The 18,590-nt window shown below is 33.8% G+C and overlaps 1 protein-coding gene across 1 annotated transcript in view; it reads left to right on the top strand.

Annotated features, from left to right (window-relative positions):
- LRP1B (LDL receptor related protein 1B) overlaps positions 1-18,590 on the top strand; it is a 501,801-nt gene that overhangs the window by 280,640 nt on the left and 202,571 nt on the right. Inside the window, 6 exon segments of the mRNA XM_032190067.1 lie at positions 297-377; positions 2,499-2,666; positions 3,389-3,571; positions 8,965-9,165; positions 11,257-11,502; positions 17,405-17,602. Of these exon segments, the coding sequence (XP_032045958.1) occupies positions 297-377; positions 2,499-2,666; positions 3,389-3,571; positions 8,965-9,165; positions 11,257-11,502; positions 17,405-17,602 (1,077 nt within the window).

Raw genomic sequence — 18,590 nt, 5'->3', positions numbered from 1 at the left:
AGGCCTGGTCTCATGGGAGTATAGGACCATGACATATGACACAGAATAATACACTTCAGTGGTCCACATTGATGAAGGATAGGTATTGGATGGTGTTTATTGTTAAAAGCCTTTTCTCCCCCCCCCCCCCCCTTTATTTTTTTTCTCACTTTTTCCTCCTTTTCAAATTGCCTCAGGCAAGTGCAGATGTTTTTATAATGTATTCGACTTGTGTAATTTATGCATGCAGAAGGGTGAAAGAATCTCACTGAAGATGATGTACATTAAATAATTTTTGTTTTTGAACACTTTCACAGAATTCCCAACATGTGAACCATTAACTCAATTTATTTGCAAAAACGGAAGATGCATTAGCAGCAAATGGCTCTGTGATTCAGGCAAGTATTGAGTGTTCTTAACCTGAAATGAGTAGGGTAGATCTTACTTTGGTATTCATTCTTTTCTTATGAGACTAATATTACCAGTTTGTCTTGCAACTGGTTCAGAGAATAAGTATAGTTGTTCTAAATCATTGACCTAATATAGAAAGCAGCAAAATTGAAGGAATATTCAGGAAACAGTGCAGTAGGATATGGTGATAGTTGCAAATAGTGTACTATGTAAATTGAATTATGATGCAATCTTCAATTATTTAAAAACAAAAGCAAAAACAAAATATTGTTTATAAAAGTATTTTCTACTTTCAGAAAACAAAGCTGTTCCAGTAACAAAATACGTAATTTGTTGTTTGTGGGCAAGTTCCACTTGCCCACAAACAACAACAAACAAACAGCAACAAAGAGGGAAGGTCAGGAAGACTTTATGATATAGTTACTTCTTTTGTCCTAAAGAGAATATATCTGAATGACAGCTATTCACGTGAATATTTTTCCAGAGCTTGTGATGTGGGAGGGATACCATGCCAGTTCTAACAACATTGGGTTGGTTCTTCATCCACCACATAATTTGATATTACTATAATTTTATGAAGCTGACTGGAATTCATAGCTGTAAATGGACAAAATCCCCCAAATTATCACAGTGTGCTTGCTGAAGTTCTGTATAAGGAAACCCTTTAGTGTTTATCTAACATACTTATTTTTTCCCTCTCTTGGTGATCACAATCAAATTACAGGAACTGTCTTACAATTGTTGTAAAGACTACAACGTTAAAGTAATGAGAAACTACATTTCACCCTTACTTACATGTTGCTATCTTGCTCTACCTCTCACTGTTGCAAGTGCATAGAAGAAAAAAAATAATACTGTTACAAATAATTGTTGACATCAGACTTTCATTTTGACTTATATACGGTTCTATGCTTGCTTGCTTAGACATGTGTTTAACTGTCTAACTTAAGGAATCACTGAGAATAAAACAAAATTGTTTCATTTGGGAGCATCTGTAGTTATGTGCCTAAAGAAATGAAGAAAATCTACAGCCCCCTAACACTTTACTGGTATCTCTGACTGGATAGCTAAGTGTGAATAAGTGTAAGGGGCTTAGACTATCCAAAATGACAGAGGGGTAAGAGACAGAGTTAAGGAACTACATGTTCCTGCACACGTAGGCCTTGCAGAGATCTTGACAGGCTAGAATGCTGGGCAGTCATCAACTGCATGAAGTTCCGCAAGAGAAAGTTCCAGATTCTGCACCTCGGAAGGGGCAACCCTGGCTGCATGTACAAGCTGGGGGACTGGCGGCTGGAGAGCAGCCCTATGGAAGAGGATCTAGGGGTTCTGGTGGATGGCAAGTTGAAGAAGAGTCAACAGCATGCCCTGACAGCCAAAATGGTCAACCTTATCTTGGGGTGCGCTGGTGCGGCCTCCCCTCACGTACTGTGTGCAGTTTTGGGCACCACAGCATAAAAAGGACATAAAACTAGTAGAGTACGTCCAAATGAGGGCTGTGAAAACAGTGAAGGGTTTAGAGGTGAAGCTCTGTATGTCTGTATGAGGAGCAGCTGAGGTCCTTTGGTTTGTTCAGCCAGAGCAGAGCAGGCTGAGGGGAGGCCTCATGGTAGTCTCCCTCACGAGGGGAGTGGAGGAGCAGGCGCTGAGCTCTGCTCACTGGGGACAGTGACAGGACCTGAGGGAACGGCATGGAGCTGGGACAGGGGAGGGGCAGGCTGGGGGTTAGGGGAAGGTTCTGCACCCAGACAGGGTTGTTGGGCCCTGAACAGGCTCCCCTGGAAAGTGGTCATGGCACTGAGCCTGCTGAAGTTCAAGAAGCATTTGTACAACACTCTCAGATATAGGGTCTGATTTTTGGGTAGTCCTGTGTGGAATCAGGAGTTGGACTTGATGATCTTTATTGGTGTCCTCCAACTCAAGATATTCTCTAATTCTGTGTATTAGAAATAAGTTTACTGTACTCTTGTGGGGAGTTAACAAACAGACTATTTTATTTACCACACTTTATTTTTTCTCATTTTCAGAAATAGTTTGTTTCTCCTGACATCTTTTACTCAGATTTTGTATCTTTTAAAATTAAAAAAAATAAAAATTAATATTTGCAGATGATGACTGTGGCGATGGAAGTGATGAACTGGGCTGTATTCATTCATGTTCTGCTGATCAGTTCAGGTGCTATAACGGCAGATGTATCCCAAGCCATTGGGCATGCGATGGTGACAATGACTGTGGAGACTTTAGTGATGAAACAAAAACAAACTGCACCAAGGAAGGTAGCTATTTTCTTCTTCCCATATTTTATTACTGGTAAATACAGAGAATGTATTATTATACATTCAAAGGATTGAATTTACATTTTTGAATTATTTTTTTTTTAATTTACATTCAAACAAAGGACCCTAGTTAAGCTACATACTGTATTTCTCTTGTATTTCCAATAGCAATGAAGCAGTGAAGAAGTCCCTAACTAGCAATAAACACACTACAAATTATGGTGTTAAGTTTATAACGCCAATATTAATTTCTGATAGTATTGCTGAAGCATAGAAATGTTTTAACAAACTACAGTCACCATCAAATGTCATACTTTGTGTATATTTGGGTGGGGAAGGAAGGGGACCATGCTTGTGGCAAAGGATAAAGAATAAACTGATAAAAGGAAGCTAATGTATTTTTCTCTCATAGTTTTCTATCATAGTGATCAATCATAGAGATTTTCCCACAACAAAATAATTGTACTTGATTTTATTGGTCCTTTTGATGATCCTGCATTCTATCTCCAGACCTCATACAAACAGATGGATTAGCAGGATTGTTGTACATAAATTCTTAATTTTTATATATTTGAAAATGTATTATTATTTATGTGTATTAAAATAACTGATCTGGTACTATTCATTTGCCTCCCTTGTTCACGCCCATCTCTTTTTATACAATACCACATTACATTGGGACTTAAGTCGCTCTCTGAAATAGGTGTTTTCATTTTTCTAAGAAACTCCCTCTCCTGGAAGATGCAATGGGAAGGAATTTCAATGCAGTCCTGATGGGAATTGTGTTCCTGAGTTGTGGCGCTGTGATGGAGAAAAGGACTGTGAAGATGGTAGTGATGAAAAAGGCTGTAATGGAACCATACGACTGTGTGATGAAAAAACAAAGTTCTCCTGCAAGAGTACAGGTATATATTCACAAATATGTTTTGCTCTCACTTATACTGTGTTTGTGTTTCTGCATGTGACTTGGTCATAAAGGTACTATGTGAATAGTGGTTTTAGTGTTTAATGCTACTGAGGTTACGCGTACCAGAATAGCATGAATATGCTTCCCTAATCTGTTTTCTGATTTATGATATAAAATGGATGGATTTTGAGATTATGTAAAGCTGTGACTGTTCTCTTGATAGTACATTAAAACAAATATATAAATGTAGCATTTAATAATGATTTAAATTCCAAGTATTTTCTTCCATTTTCTGTCTTCGGCACTACAAGTGATTTCATTGAAATTATATAAAGTAATTAGTTAGAAGACTTCAAAGAATTAGAACTACAGCATTGGAAATTATAATGACAACGTTGAAAGAAAAATGTATTCACCGAGAATGCTTAATATCTAGTCTTGCTACTTGCTTTAAAAATCTGAAAAGAATATGACTAGCTAATGTTTACATTAGGATATTTTGCAAAATCACACTTAAAAGGAATATGAAATGTATATAGATCATAATTGTATTAATCATTTTTTCAATTTATTTCAAAGCTTAATGAAATATAGGCGGTAAAATAACTTTTAAAAATAAAATTTAAATTGCAATATATATAATTAGTAGTAATTGTAGCTGCCATTAGTAATGGAAAGAAGAGCATGTCCTAGTGTCTGTGTTATAGCTGAGCATGATAAATGTTGCAAATTAGTTATGTGAACTCTGACTAAGAGTATTTGCAAATGTGTATGGATATAGTAAAATACTTATTCAAATCTACAGTATGAACAGAGTTATTCTTTAATAATTTTTTAATACTTCAGGATGTCTTAGAAATGCTTGGTTGCTTGCTGCTACTTGGCTTTTAAAGTTACAGAAATCATAACATCTGAATAAATATGAAAATAAAAAATATGAAACAGGATTATTTTCTTTTAACAGAATAGTCTTTTCCCTAAAATAGCCTGATGAGAACCCTGAAAGAAGAAAGGCACTTCCTTATGAAGTATAATATCTTATTTTCTGAAGCTAAAATAGTTTCAAACTATTCTTCCTCATTATACATTTAACCATGTTTATAATCATGTGCAATGAGTGTAATGTCTCAGTCAGTTTGTGGTATGGAGGATGAAATGTGGATTCTCTGGCAGCAAAAAAATGTATTTTCATCAAACATTTGCTGAATTTAAGGATATATGGCTTTCATTTATAGGAAAACTTGATCATGCTTGGTGGTGGTGTGGAACCATCACTATTGGAATCAGTTCTGACAGTTCTATCAATAACTTTTTTTTCATCGTTTTCCTTCCACCAGTCCTGGAAGGAGCAAAATTGCTGTTCCAGAGGAGAAATGTTAGTAATACTTTGTAACAAGAAGCTGCAAAATCAAATTTTTATTTAGTTACTTTTCAATTTAATTCTGGATGGTGGGACAAATGAATATTAATGGTGTTATGAGAAATAGTTTATGTCATAATCCTCTCATGATTCTCTCAGGTTTCAGAACATCATTTTCTCTGTGGATTATTTTAAAGAAATTATAATGTCTAGCTCTTCACACTTGTGAGAATCTTTCATACTAAGAGAAGTGGGCTAATTTTTCCCTAGGTGGTAGTGTCCAATTTACTAATTCAAAATATAATAGGTTTGCTTCAAAAGAAGGGTAAATTAATCTGTTAATTTACATTAACGGATTTCAGATTGACATTTCTCGTTTTTGCTGGAACATCATGCAGTTGTTTGTGGAGATGTGATAAACAAAGTTAGAGTTCTGAGCAGCAGTAGTGTAGGAGGTACATTAACTACCTTAGATTAACTGCTGTTGGGCTGCTTCTAGTCCACTTTCTGCTTTTAAATTAAATTAGACTACTTCTAAGTTAGTTTAGGCTAAATTAGATTAAGCTAAAATTAAACTAACTATTCTAAATTCAGATTCTGTCCTACAATTTTTTACAGGTATGTACCTCAACTCAGATTTATGTACTGCAAAAATCTAAACTTTTTATTCTGTTTCCTACTTGCAGATTGGACCAAAACTAAAATCTGTGCAATCTCACTTAAAAATTGCTCTAATGATAGTAGTATTCAAGTACTTCTTTGAAGACAAATGTAAGAAAGTCATGAATACTTCAGTTTAGTAAGCAATATATCTGAACTATATTGTACATTTTTCATGCTTAGGGCTTTTTGTATTTTGTTGAAGAAGCAGTTAATTCTGTAGCTTACCATTTTTAATGCTATCCCGTGGGCTATCATTTTGTACATTTTTTTCCCCATGTGTTAATAATACACCAGAGGAAAAAAAATGAAGGAAGAAGTAGGATTTATTTGAGTGGAAAAATAAGGAATGTACACAGAGAGGAAGTAACCAGTTGGTGATCATTACAGTGATGTTGGAAGAGAAGGACAACAGTAAATAATACTGTCTGAATACAGAATATAAGAGTCAAAATGGAAGATTGTGATATGGGATGAGTAGATGAGAAAAAATTTTCTTTTGTCTCATCCAGGAGATATTTATAAGCATCTGCTTTGAACAAAAAGCTTTTAAATAGCAGAAATTAGTTTAAGAAATTAGTTTAAGAAAGTCTCAAGTGTGTACTACAAAGCAAGTAAGATCGTTGACTGACTGGCATAGTTGCTGCATTTTGTTGACCATGTAAGTTTAGAACATATGCGTTTTTGAGTGAATGAGTTTGGGTCCATTCCATAAGTTAGGAAGGCATTACAGCTTTCAGCAGTTAGGAGCAACACTAAGAGGAAAATGAATGCAATTAACTGTCCATCAAAGCATCTTTCCTACAGTTTAATAGATCATCAATCCAAAAACTCCCTGGGTTCGGTAGACTGACAAAGACTGAATGGTGTGTAAAAAGTTAATTCTCTGTTGTACTTGCTAACAGTTGTATAAAATGGGGAAAAAAAAAAAAAAAAAAAAAAAGCTGGAAAGCTGGAGAAGCACTTGAATGAGTCTTTTACCCGTAGTTCTTGGTTCAGAACTTCTGATGTACTACTTTACATTTATTTTTTCTGTATTACGCTAACGAGGTGTGGCAAAGAAAAGATATATCCATTCAGGCAATTAACTTATCATAGAATTTTATAGAAATGGTTTCTAGAAACCAAAAATGTAAGATTCAGTAAGGGGCAGTACAGCAAAAATAATTGAGTGAATTTGAAGTAATGATTTCAAGAGAGTCATAATATTTCATTAGGTCTGTCTCTTTAGAATTCTGTCAAAGATTAATTCCTTGTAAGTATATTCTACTTAAGAACATGTCATAGCTGTCATAGTGGTAGCTAAATCATTTAGTTTAAAATATATCTTCATTAAGGTAAGAGAAAGGTAGGCAAACTGATTTGCTCTGTAAACATTTGTATGTATAAAAGATTAAAGAAAAAAAAAAAAAGAAAGAAAAACAGATTGCTTCTCTACTAGAAGCAACATCAATTTACTTTGGGACCTGGCATTTGCTCAGTATTCATGTCTTCCTTTAGCTTTCATTCTACTGCTGTGTTAGAATAATGTATAAAATCAATGTTCATTTCAAGATAATAATGAATATAGGCATGTTTTGAAGCAATTTTGATTGCATGTGAGAATAGACAGTGTACATGTTATGAGTACAGCTTTATTTACTTGTGTCTGTTCATTCCTTTCTTTTTTGGATATCTGGGACTTTGACACCTTGGTAGGGTGTTTGGAACTTTGACCATTACTGAAAAAGTAGAAACATCTCTCCCTGTTTAAATTTTCATGTGATTTTGTACTGGTAAAATTATGTTCTGTTGTTTAAACCACATTCTTTGTACTGTGATCCTGAAATTTCAATTCTTTTTGTTGTTCACCGAAAGTGAAAGCAGCTTTGTGGGATGCTGCAGAAACATATTTTTTCTTTTTTCTTTTACCAAAGTATTGTATCATTCTGTGAAGATGGTACCTCTGCCACTGAAAGAAGGTGACAACAAACAGGAACCATTATTTTCATCTTAAGCTAACCAGCAAACAATTCTTTTTTAAAAAAATCAGCTACTGTGTTATGGCAGATAGTAGAATGACAGTTAGGGATGGGTGCTATACTTTGTAGACAGCGCTACAGAATTTCTTTCAAGGTGTTTTTATATGGGACCATGTCATTTGTAACACAGAGTAACTGATGGCCTGTAGTGGACCAGGTACTGGGGTGCATTTAATGGGATGAGAATTTTATTCTAGCTGATTATTTCACTCGCTTGCTTCCCCCACAATGTCATATTCAGTCTCAATTTTCTGTTGGAGATATGGTTGCCAAACTGGGAAGGCTGAACAAAAATTCACGTGAGTTCATGCTATGCAGCAGTTTGCAGTTACCAGTCTTGCATTATGTCTTGATCATGACCAGCCATTAGCTGGGCATCCACAGGCATTGTTCTCAGTTGTTTTCATGCTTCCAGGATCTTCTTTCCCATTCCAGACAGCCTCTCTAAGTAGTTTATAGGCAGAAGCACAGTGCAAGATCAGCTTCTTAATCAGTTCTATTTGACGTCTCCATATTAATTGGAGAAATAAGTCCATATCAAATTTTTTCAGTCCAGGTGTTACCAAAATTTAAAACCAGCTTTTTTTTCTGGTTGTAGCTAGCAAGTAACAAGCTTATGCTTGAGTTCAAAAATACAGTTTGGGACGTGACTATGCGCACGTGCACACATATATACACAGGTATGTGCATATATACATTCACTGTCTGTTATTCTTTACCTGTTACAAACCCTGGCTTCAGTGATTCTAGGTTAATACCTGTATGTTTTTTTTAAGATCATTACCACATTCTCAGTCAAAAGGCTGTCTTGCATCTCTAAATATTAGTTGTCAGCACAGAGGTGTTGGTTTTTTTTCTGTTTTGTTGTTGTGTTTTTTTCCTTTTAAAGACTGAAAGATCTGAACACTGCTTTGGTAATACTAAAATCCTGTCAGATGTTTCATCTGTTACAGTTATTCTGTGTAAAAGATAATCATTTCTCTGTTGTGTTCTGGGAATGTATTGTTTATACTTCCTAGAAAGATTTTGTTCCCCAAACCCACATAAATAGAATGTTATATCTTGAAACATTGCTCCTATGGAAGGCTGTTGGACTAGAAGATAAATGAGGAGAGAAGAAGAAAAGCTGAAGTAAATAAATAAATAAATAAATAAATAAATAAATAAATAAATAATAAAAACCAGTACTATTTCGAATATTTAACTGACATTATGCAGATATGTCCTGCCTGTAAGCATTTATATTCAGCACAGAAAAAGTCAGGGTTGTAATGTTACTGACTTTTTTTTTTTCCAAAGCTTGCTTCCAGTCTGATTTCCTGTGTTTATTTTGTGTCTTTTTTCTCCAAGGGAGATGCATTAGCAAAGCGTGGCTATGTGATGGCGATATTGATTGTGAGGATCAGTCTGATGAGGATAATTGCGAGGGCTATATGTGTGGACCACCAAAATACCCTTGTGCTAATGATACCTCCATCTGCCTACAGCCTGAGAAGCTCTGCAATGGGAGAAGAGATTGTCCTGATGGATCTGATGAAGGCGATCTTTGTGGTATTTGCTTTAGACACATTTTCCTGATTCCTTGATACTGTCTGTAATAATATTTTCTTTCAAACAAAAGTTCTCATGTTAATCTTACTGAAATTTTATCACAGTAGCCTGTGTGAGGATTTTTATTTATTTATTTATTTTAATTTAAATCATGCTGTTCTTCTCCTTATCTATCTTTATTTTTTTTTTTTTTTCCAAATATGGGGAAACATAGCTGCATAGGTAAGTCTTTCATTTTCTGGAGGTAAACAACTTAAGGGGCTCTGGTATAAATGAAAGCACTGAACCTAATGTGCAGTTCTCTCAAATTACAAAAGCTTGAGTTGATGGAATCCTGTCAGTAGCTGTATAGGAGATCATGAAGAAATCTATTAGGATGGTTAGAAGGCATTAACATTTCTCTGATGGTAACATCATTTCAAGATGCTCTCAAGCATTTTCACTCTCTAGAATCAGTCTTCACCAGGAGACCCTTCAATGGGCTGCGCTGAGTCACCTTAATTGTTTAGCGTAGCTGAGTGAGTTCACTGGCTGGGCAAAACCTGCTGGAGAAGGCAAGACATTGTCTTGCTCTGTTGGTTTGCAGACTGTGCTGTTAGAGGGATTGTTAAATTCACTGTACCTCTGGAATATGTTAAAATTATGTGTTAGCCCCAAATTTTCCATACTGTCACCTGTTAGTGCATCATTTAAAATCCAGGTGAAAGAATATATAGCGTAAGATAATTTATATTATTTCTGTGCTGTTGCTTTATTTGGACAATCATCTGTCTACTAGTAGTAGACAATCATGGCATCTATATCCTGTTGGACACAATATAGGGCCCAGCTTGTCTTTTAACAATTGTTACAACTTCTAGATGGTGTGCTAGTCAACAACAGGCATTTTAGCTGTTGTTAATTATTTAGTGTTAAAACAAACCCAAGCATAAGGTGAAGAATATATTCAGGATGTATGGTTTGTCAGGCTGCACCTTTGCATGTTAGATATTTTAAAGAGCTTGATCCTTTTTTTTGTCTTTTTTTAAAAAAAAAAAAAGAAATCTGAACATAGGACTATTAGAAGAAAGTCATTTTTATTGCTTTTTTTTTTTTTTTTTTTTTTTAATTGGGAAGGGAATAATTCTTGTTTAGCAAACTGTTTTATAAATCTTACCACACGTGAACAGGGCTTTCAAAAACTTGGTAGAATCAAACAAAATAACTAAAGACACAAATAGATTAAAAAATAAAAGTGAAGCCTCGATTCCAGTGCAACAATGGACCAGTTTGGCACTGCCATTGATTCTGTGATTATCAGTAGTACTGTGAGTAATTCTAGTGTTTTGTTTTTTTTGCTTCAGAGATCACAGATTTTCTTACAGACCACGGTACACAACTGCCATGCTTTAAATTCGGATTCTTCAAAGGTTTCACAAATCACCACCAATTCATTTAGGAGAGCTTTGCAGATCATCAGTTATGTGCATAATATAATGTGAGAGCATTGACACAGATGATGCAGAAATAGTACTCTCTGGTAGTTGTTAATGGAAGAGAAGGATAAATAAATCCTTATTTGTTTTTGTTTATTTATTTATTTTTAATTCTTACTTGTACATGTTTCTTTGACAACCAGTCATTTATGATATAGATACCCAATGACTAAGAGCTGAGCCCCTCCCAAACCCAGAAGTTCCAAGTATTTGGAGGCAAGGGAAGTACTTGGGAGTACTTTAATGTATGTGTGTTTGTTTCTCTATAGATCACCCTGGGGCTAACTCTGTATGGACACTCTGTTTCTTTAGTGAAAGAAATAATATGCGTGAAAGTCTGTGAAGATGAGTGTGTATGTGTATATATATGTATTGTACATCTGTCATGCTAAAATCTCGAAAGGTTGCAGGAAAGCTACAATGCTGAATACTTAAAAATTACATGTAGATAATTTTAAAAATAAATATACAAAGCTGTTTAGCAGATTTAAAATTCAGTTTGCTTTTCTTAGAGGCTTTTCATATGTTTTATTAGACCCGGTGTCTTTAAGAAGTATACAATATAACTGATGTCCCTTGCAGTCTTTAATACTTTAATTTTTCCATGTTATTTCAGATGAATGTTCACTTAATAATGGTGGATGTAGCCATCAGTGTTCTGTGGTTCCTGGAGGAAGAATTGTGTGTTCCTGCCCTGCAGGATTCAGTCTTAGTATAGACAATAAAACTTGTGAAATCATGGATTATTGTACCAAACACCTTAAGTGTAGTCAAGTATGTGAACAGCATAAAAATACTGTCAAGTGCTCCTGTTATGAAGGCTGGAAGCTCAGTAAGGATGGAGAAAATTGCATTAGTACTGGTAAGTTGAATTCAGTTCACTGTTCCAGACATTAATAGCTGTTATGTCCATTTAGTGGTAGGTTTTTGTTTGTTCATTTTTTCCCCATTTTTTAATATTAAGTATAGGTTTGGACAGTGAAAATTTAGGGCTGATAGGAATCTGAAAAACTCATCAAAGGTGACACTGTTCGTGATGCAGGATGAAGGAATAATGCAGTATTAGTTCTTTATAAAACATCCCATAGAATGCTAATGCCAAATAATTTTTGAGTCGTTCAGAGTTTTAAACAGTTTTTAGGTATAATTTTGATGCAGGGGAGTTGTATTTATGTTTATGTATGTGTACGAATATAAATATATGTAATGAATATAGGGTATTTTCTATTTATTTTCAATAAAATTATCAGTCTGTGACATCTTGGTATTGATTGGTTAAGTGAAGTAAAAGATCAGTCTTCTAATATGTAAATAAAAACAATTAACTTCAACAGAGTGCCTTGTCTTATTACATACAGACTCAAAAAGCCAACAGTTTCAAAAAGACAACATCTTTAGCAATTATTACTTCTTCTGTTTTAAATAACACATATGTGAACAAAAGAATTCACCATGTTCCAGTTTGTTTATCACTTGGAGACCATACAAAGAAAAATGAGTAGAATATTTAGAGAATCAAAGAACGTTGACTAAGATTGCAGAAAACATACTTTGAGTTCTCTTACTAGCTTGCTTTTGCAGAAGGAGGCAGTCTTCCTGCCATGACTCCACTCCCCACTTTCAAGTTATGCTGTTTCTATTATTTTGCAGTGGTTTTCTGCCAGTAGCAAGACACAGTAAATGACAACCCATAGTGAATTTGCATACTGGGCTTTGTTTAAGAACGGTGAGATTAGAATTTTTGCTGTACTTGATCATTGCAATCACTCACCCTCCTTCCAGCCTTACATTTGCTAGGTCTCAACCTGCTTTTCCAGAAGGGGGATCACTGCTGGTTTAGGAGAATGAGATTTAAAAATGAGTTTATTCATCGTTGAGTTGCTGGTCTTGAGCATTACTGGTCAGAGTCCTTGGGCATCCCTTAGAATATCTCTCCATGCATCCCTCTGTTCCAGAAGCTTTCCCTGTTTTCAGGATATTTATGACACTTTTACTCCTTTTTGATTCTTGATCAGTCTTTATTTTAAAGAAAGCTTTAAATCTTTATTTTAGTACTGCCATTTCTGAGCATTCAAAAAACCACACATTCTTACTGGATTCTACAAAAAAAAAAGGATTAAAAATGTTATAAAATGACGTAATCGTTGTAGAGGAATGCTTGAAAGTAACTTTAAATTAAACCAAATTAGCAGTATTTGAAAACTAAGGGAAAAATAAAAATTAGAAAAAGAAAAAATGAAATAGACTCACTTGTGCTGAAAAGTAAGAAAATTGAGACAGAGTAAGGCTTCTTAGCTTTTCTTAGGGCCATGTGGTATTTCTGTTTAATATTTAGTCATGTAAGCAGGAATATAAAGTTACAAATTGACTTTTCACATCTTATCAATGAATTTAATATTAAATATATGATCTGAGACTGAGGATGTCAGCTGGTTTAAAGAAAGATGATATGTTTCTTTAAAGGTGTAAAGATTATATTCTAATGCCATCAAAACAGCAACAAAATTATTCTGTATTAAAAGTGTCATATACTTTTACAATTAATAATGAAGTTTTGACCCCTTTCAGTTTCTTTCATTTAAGGGTATGGTAAATACTCCAAAGGATACAACCTCTGATACATTAGTTGCTGACTGTGTGAAGAGCACTTTAGTAAACTAGTCAAGTGAGCCCAATTTTGGTCTCATCTGTGCATTTGTAAGTCTCAAAATGTCCATACAATTTATATCTCTGTGCATGAGTTCTTACAAAAACATAAAACGAAGGCTTAGAGTTGTCTACTACAACTAGAGTTGCAAGTGATTTTGTGAAGGTCAACAGTCCCCAGTAATGTCCGAAGTCTTCAATATTGCCAGTTGATATAAAGTAAGTCTTAGAATAGCCATATTTGTTTGTAAATGACTTAAACTCGGAGTATAAGTGTATTATGTTAGAGCAGTAACCAATAATCATTCATCCAGGAGAAAAAATGTTCAGAAGAAAATTATTACCTTGCCCTTAGCTACATTTTTTTTTGGTATCTAAAACAGCACTTTCCTATATATAGACAAGCAGTTCTGTAGTACACAGCAGTAACATGTAACATTAGTATGCAGCACTTCATTTTTTTAAGACACTTTACAAAATATTTAGCTGAGTGTCCATCAAAAATATAATGGGGATAATAATAGACTGAAAATACAGCAATTATTATGATCCCCCCCCCCTTTTTTTTTACGTGGCATATCAGAATCAAAAAGTCTGTTTGCCAGAGGAATCTAATGAGTAACTGGGGTAATAGAATGAGTTATAGAAAAATAAGTAAATAGAAATATTAATTTGAGCATTTTTTTAAGGTTCTCTGTTAATGTCTCTTGCAATGCCATTCTCTTCTATTCCCCTGTTTTCTCTTATTTCTGCATATGTTCTCTTCAGTTCTTGAGGGCTTTAAATGCTGTACTGTTTTTCTCCTTCAGAGTTTCTTCGCTTTCCATATTTCATGTTTTCAACTAGTTTGCTTTTACTGTTCTGACATGTACCGTTACATTACTGACTTCCCAAAGAATAAATGTTTCATTCACTTTTAAAATTGTATCGATTGAACTGAAAGTATGCTATAGGGCTTCATTATTCAAATAGAAAGTCAATATAAATTATATATTTCCATACACTTCTTCCTACTTTCTGTTGGAACATCCTTCAAAATAAGTTGTGCTGATATATTGCACTTGAACTCTTTTAGATGTTAATAGGAAGGAAAAAACTGTTCTTGAAAGATATTTAAATTTCATTTTTATGTTCCACCTTTCAGAACTTCATATAATAAAAGTTTGATGAACTCAGAAACATATAGTATAGATTTCATTAAGAAGTGACTCTTAGCCTTTCCTAAGCTGTAGAAACTCTACTATGTGTATTTTTATTGTATCACTAGATACATACTTGGAAAAGAGGATGAATGTCTGTGTTCTTGATCTGTTTAAGCTGTTTTTAAATTCCATTTTGTTAAAATTTCCAGATAGCTTTCAATATTAAAATTGGAAAAAAAAAAAAAAAAAAAAAAAAAAGACAAAGGATGGTCAAGTCCTTTTTAAGCAATGTAAAACTTCTTATATATATATATGTATATATATATATATATATATTTTTTTTTTCTAAATTCTTTACAAAGTTACCATTTTCTTTTGAGGTAAATTTCAGAAAGGCATAGTGAAGTTGCTTGCTTATCCTACTGTTCTTACAGTAAGATTCAAGGAAATAATAGGCATTAATTTGGGAAACAAATGTTTCAGTTAACATTTTTTTCAAAACTTTCAAGTTAAAACCACTGGAAAAGGTGAGGCATTAGTCTTTCTATACTGTGTTTTTCAAGTGTGCTATTCATGCAATTCTCTTCTACCAGAATTTTTTCTTCCATCTGTTGATGCAGATTGTGCTTCATCTTTATATCACGTATTTCATATACTTACTCTATATGATAAAAAAGCTTGGTGCATTCATGAAATCAGTAGTTACAGAAATATATGGTTTTTGTCTACTATATTGCTATCAATGACCATTCTTAAAAGGAAAAAGAAAAATGAGATCAGGAAAGAAGAGAATCAAGATCCATTTCATTGAATTCATCCAAGGAAAGAGTGCGTGAAAATACATGTAATTAATTGGTAAAATACAGATTATTTGCTCTCAATTTTATAATTCACTGAAATTCAGCTCATTCATAGTTATAAAATTATGACATTGGAAAGAACATCAAACACAATAGGATGCTGCTGTTGTTTATCTGTTTTCAAAGACCTTCAAGACACCTTCAATGGTGAACTCCCAGTTTCACAGAGGTGGTACGTTTCAGTGCCTCACTCTCCCTTAAGATTTCTTTCTGGCTTTTCTGAGTCATCTTGCTCCAGTTTAAGCCTTTAATCCTTGGCCCACTTGTTATTTATATGGAAAACAAGATTTTTCCCATTTCCATATTATCAGCCTCTTAAGTCTTTGAAGAATTTTATGTGCTTCCACTCATCATCTTACTCTGTTCCTTTTTAGACTAAGCAGTCTCAGTTCGTTCTTTCTTTTTCTGTAGGTCATGCTTTCTAAACCTATTAAAATGCTTGCTAATTTCCTCTTAAATTCCTGTAGTTGATTCACATTCTTTAAGAGTCATGCTCAGAACAGGGTACAGTATTGTAGATTGTCTTCTCTAAAGCTTAGGGGCATATCTTAGCATATCTTAGCATATCTTTTAAATATGATATAAAGATTTATATCATATTTATTTCATATGAAACCCTTGTGATGACCATATTTATAGTGCCATGCCATTACTGATCTAGGTTCAGCTTAATAATTTCCTAGATTCTTCCCTACACGTCTGGAATCCCATCAATTACATAATTTTATGCAGCTTATTATTCAAGCTTTATGCACCTTGAATGGTACTTAATAGACACATAGTTACAGGGGGTTGGTAAAATTTGGGACCACTCCAATCGTACAGACAACTGTGATTGATTGTTATGTCATGTAAAGCAGAATGATGGCTGGATTTGAGCTCACAACTCACTAGCCAGCCTTCTAGTCAAAAGCAAAGGTATTCTTGTAACTTGCTAAAGGATTCTTCGGTTTTCAGGTCTCACCTTGTTTGTGCTCAGGCTCTCATTTTATGGTCTTTTACTTTCAAGTTATAATCATTAGTGCTAGCCATTTGTCTGTATTTAAATATCCTTGTCATAGAGGAACCTGAGTAAAACTGGTTTCTGCCTACTTTTGGACTTCTTTCTGGAGAAATTTTTAATCTGCAATCCTTGTCTCATGTTTGTCACAGTATATATATATATATGTATATATACACACAGTGTATTTATATTTATATTTATAAATACAAATATAGATATAAATATATATATATATTACATTAATATATTAATTTATATTATATAAATTAATTATTTATAAATTAATATTTATATATCTATATCTATCTATCTATATATGTATATATATATTTAATTTAGTATCACACTGGTGTCTTGATTGTATATCAGTCACAATAACCAAAGACCTGAATGTATATCTTTGTAATGTTTCAGGAAGGGAAAGGAAGAGGGAAAAAAAAAATTTGATCTGCTCATTTAACCCCAAAAGTCCCAAACACCCAAACGGTGTTACTTTGCCTACATGTATTTTCTTAGCCATTTCTTTTTGTTGATTTACATTCTAAGTAATATATATATAAATATATATGGGGTATACCAGTAAGTACATAAAAAAATTTCCTTGCTTGGTAGTTTACGGTGAACTTTTTTTTATGCAATTCAATTAAAAAAAAAAAAAAAAAAAAAAAAAAAAAAAGTTATATATATTATTATATATGTCAAATGTTTTCAGCTACCTGGCTTTGGAACAATGTATAATTTAATGGATTAATATTTTCTGAAGCTTTTGAGAAAACAGATTTTAATTTTGATAACTCAAGTCTTTTAAAAGATCTGATGTAACTGTTTTTGGTGGAGCTATATGGTTCAATAGTTGAATTGATATTTCTGATTTTAATGCTTTAGTGTCTGTAGTTGTGATCAAAGATAATATTAGAATGGAGAAGTGGGAAGTCTGAAAGGACTAAAAATATAAAATACATTCAAAGACTCTCTATAAGAAAGTTAATTGTTTTAATCAACTGTTTCTCTTGATAAAATACTCTGCTGTTCTTATTCCAATTGTAATTTATAGCAATATATAACAATCTCTTCTCTATCATTCTTTTGAAATGTATAATCTTCTGCTTCCAGATCCATTTGAGGCTTTCATAATTTTTTCTATTCGACATGAGATCAGAAAAATTGATCTTCACAAACGTGACTACAGCCTCTTGGTTCCTGGTTTAAGAAATACAATAGCACTTGATTTTCATTTCAGTCAGAGTTTACTCTACTGGACAGATGTGGTAGAAGACAAAATTTACAGAGGCAAGCTTTCTGATACTGGAGGTATGAACTTAATCTTTAATTTCTTAACAGTAAAAACAACTGCAGTTAAATCGTAACTGAGCTACCACCATTCACACAAAGAGAATCTTTGATGGCGTTCTGCCTTTAAAAGGGTGTGTATCTAGATTGGTGCATTACTAGAAAAAAAAATTTGTTATAAAAGTTTCCTTTTGCAATACACTGTAGGGAGGGAGGAAACGGGCAACCTCAAAGGGCTGATATTTCTTCCTGATCCAATGCGTTCGATATCTTTTTTTTTTTTTTTTCTTTTTTCATTTTTTGTAATTTAGCTTCCCCATATTAAAAAAGTACAAGAAATGTACTGTGGGGCATCAAGCACCTGTCTAAAAATTTTGTTCCAGTGTTTGATTACCCTCACAGTAAACAACTTTTTCTTAATGTCCAGTCTGAATCTCCCCTGGAGCAGCTTTGTGCCATTCCCATGTGTTCTGTCATTGGTTATCAGGAAGAACAGACCAGAAGAGACTTCTGCACTTCCCCACCTTAGGAAGTTGGAGAGAGCAATGAGATGTCTGATAAAAATGCAAGAATTTATCAGATGTCTGATAAATGATCAGGTTTCACTAGGTGAAAGATTTTGCTTTGTAGTTTCATAGAATTCAGAAAGAGTTGTTCTTTTCTCTGGCAAAGTAATTATGGCTGATAACTCAATAGAATTTAATAATATATTTGAAAGTATTTATACATAATATTCTTAATTAAACTATTTATTCAGGTGCTTTCACTCCTGTGTGAGCTAACTGATGGAAGTATCTAAAATTTGCTGTTATAACAGTTCACATATGCACTCATACTTACGTTCTCTGACATAGTTTCTTTTTCCTCTTAGTAGATGGTGTTTGTGGGTACATTTATATCCATGGGTGCAGACTAGGACAGAAGTAGCCTACAGGGCTAAGTATGTAAAGAGAGCCAAAGACTTGCCACTTTCCATTAATGTTTGTGGTGTTTGTGTGAAACTAGTAAG

The sequence above is a fragment of the Aythya fuligula genome, chromosome 6 (assembly GCF_009819795.1).
Source record: "Aythya fuligula isolate bAytFul2 chromosome 6, bAytFul2.pri, whole genome shotgun sequence".
NCBI classification, from domain to species: domain Eukaryota; kingdom Metazoa; phylum Chordata; class Aves; order Anseriformes; family Anatidae; genus Aythya; species Aythya fuligula.
The sequence above is the reverse complement of the archived record's forward strand: the minus strand, read 5'-3'. Positions and strand labels throughout refer to the sequence as shown.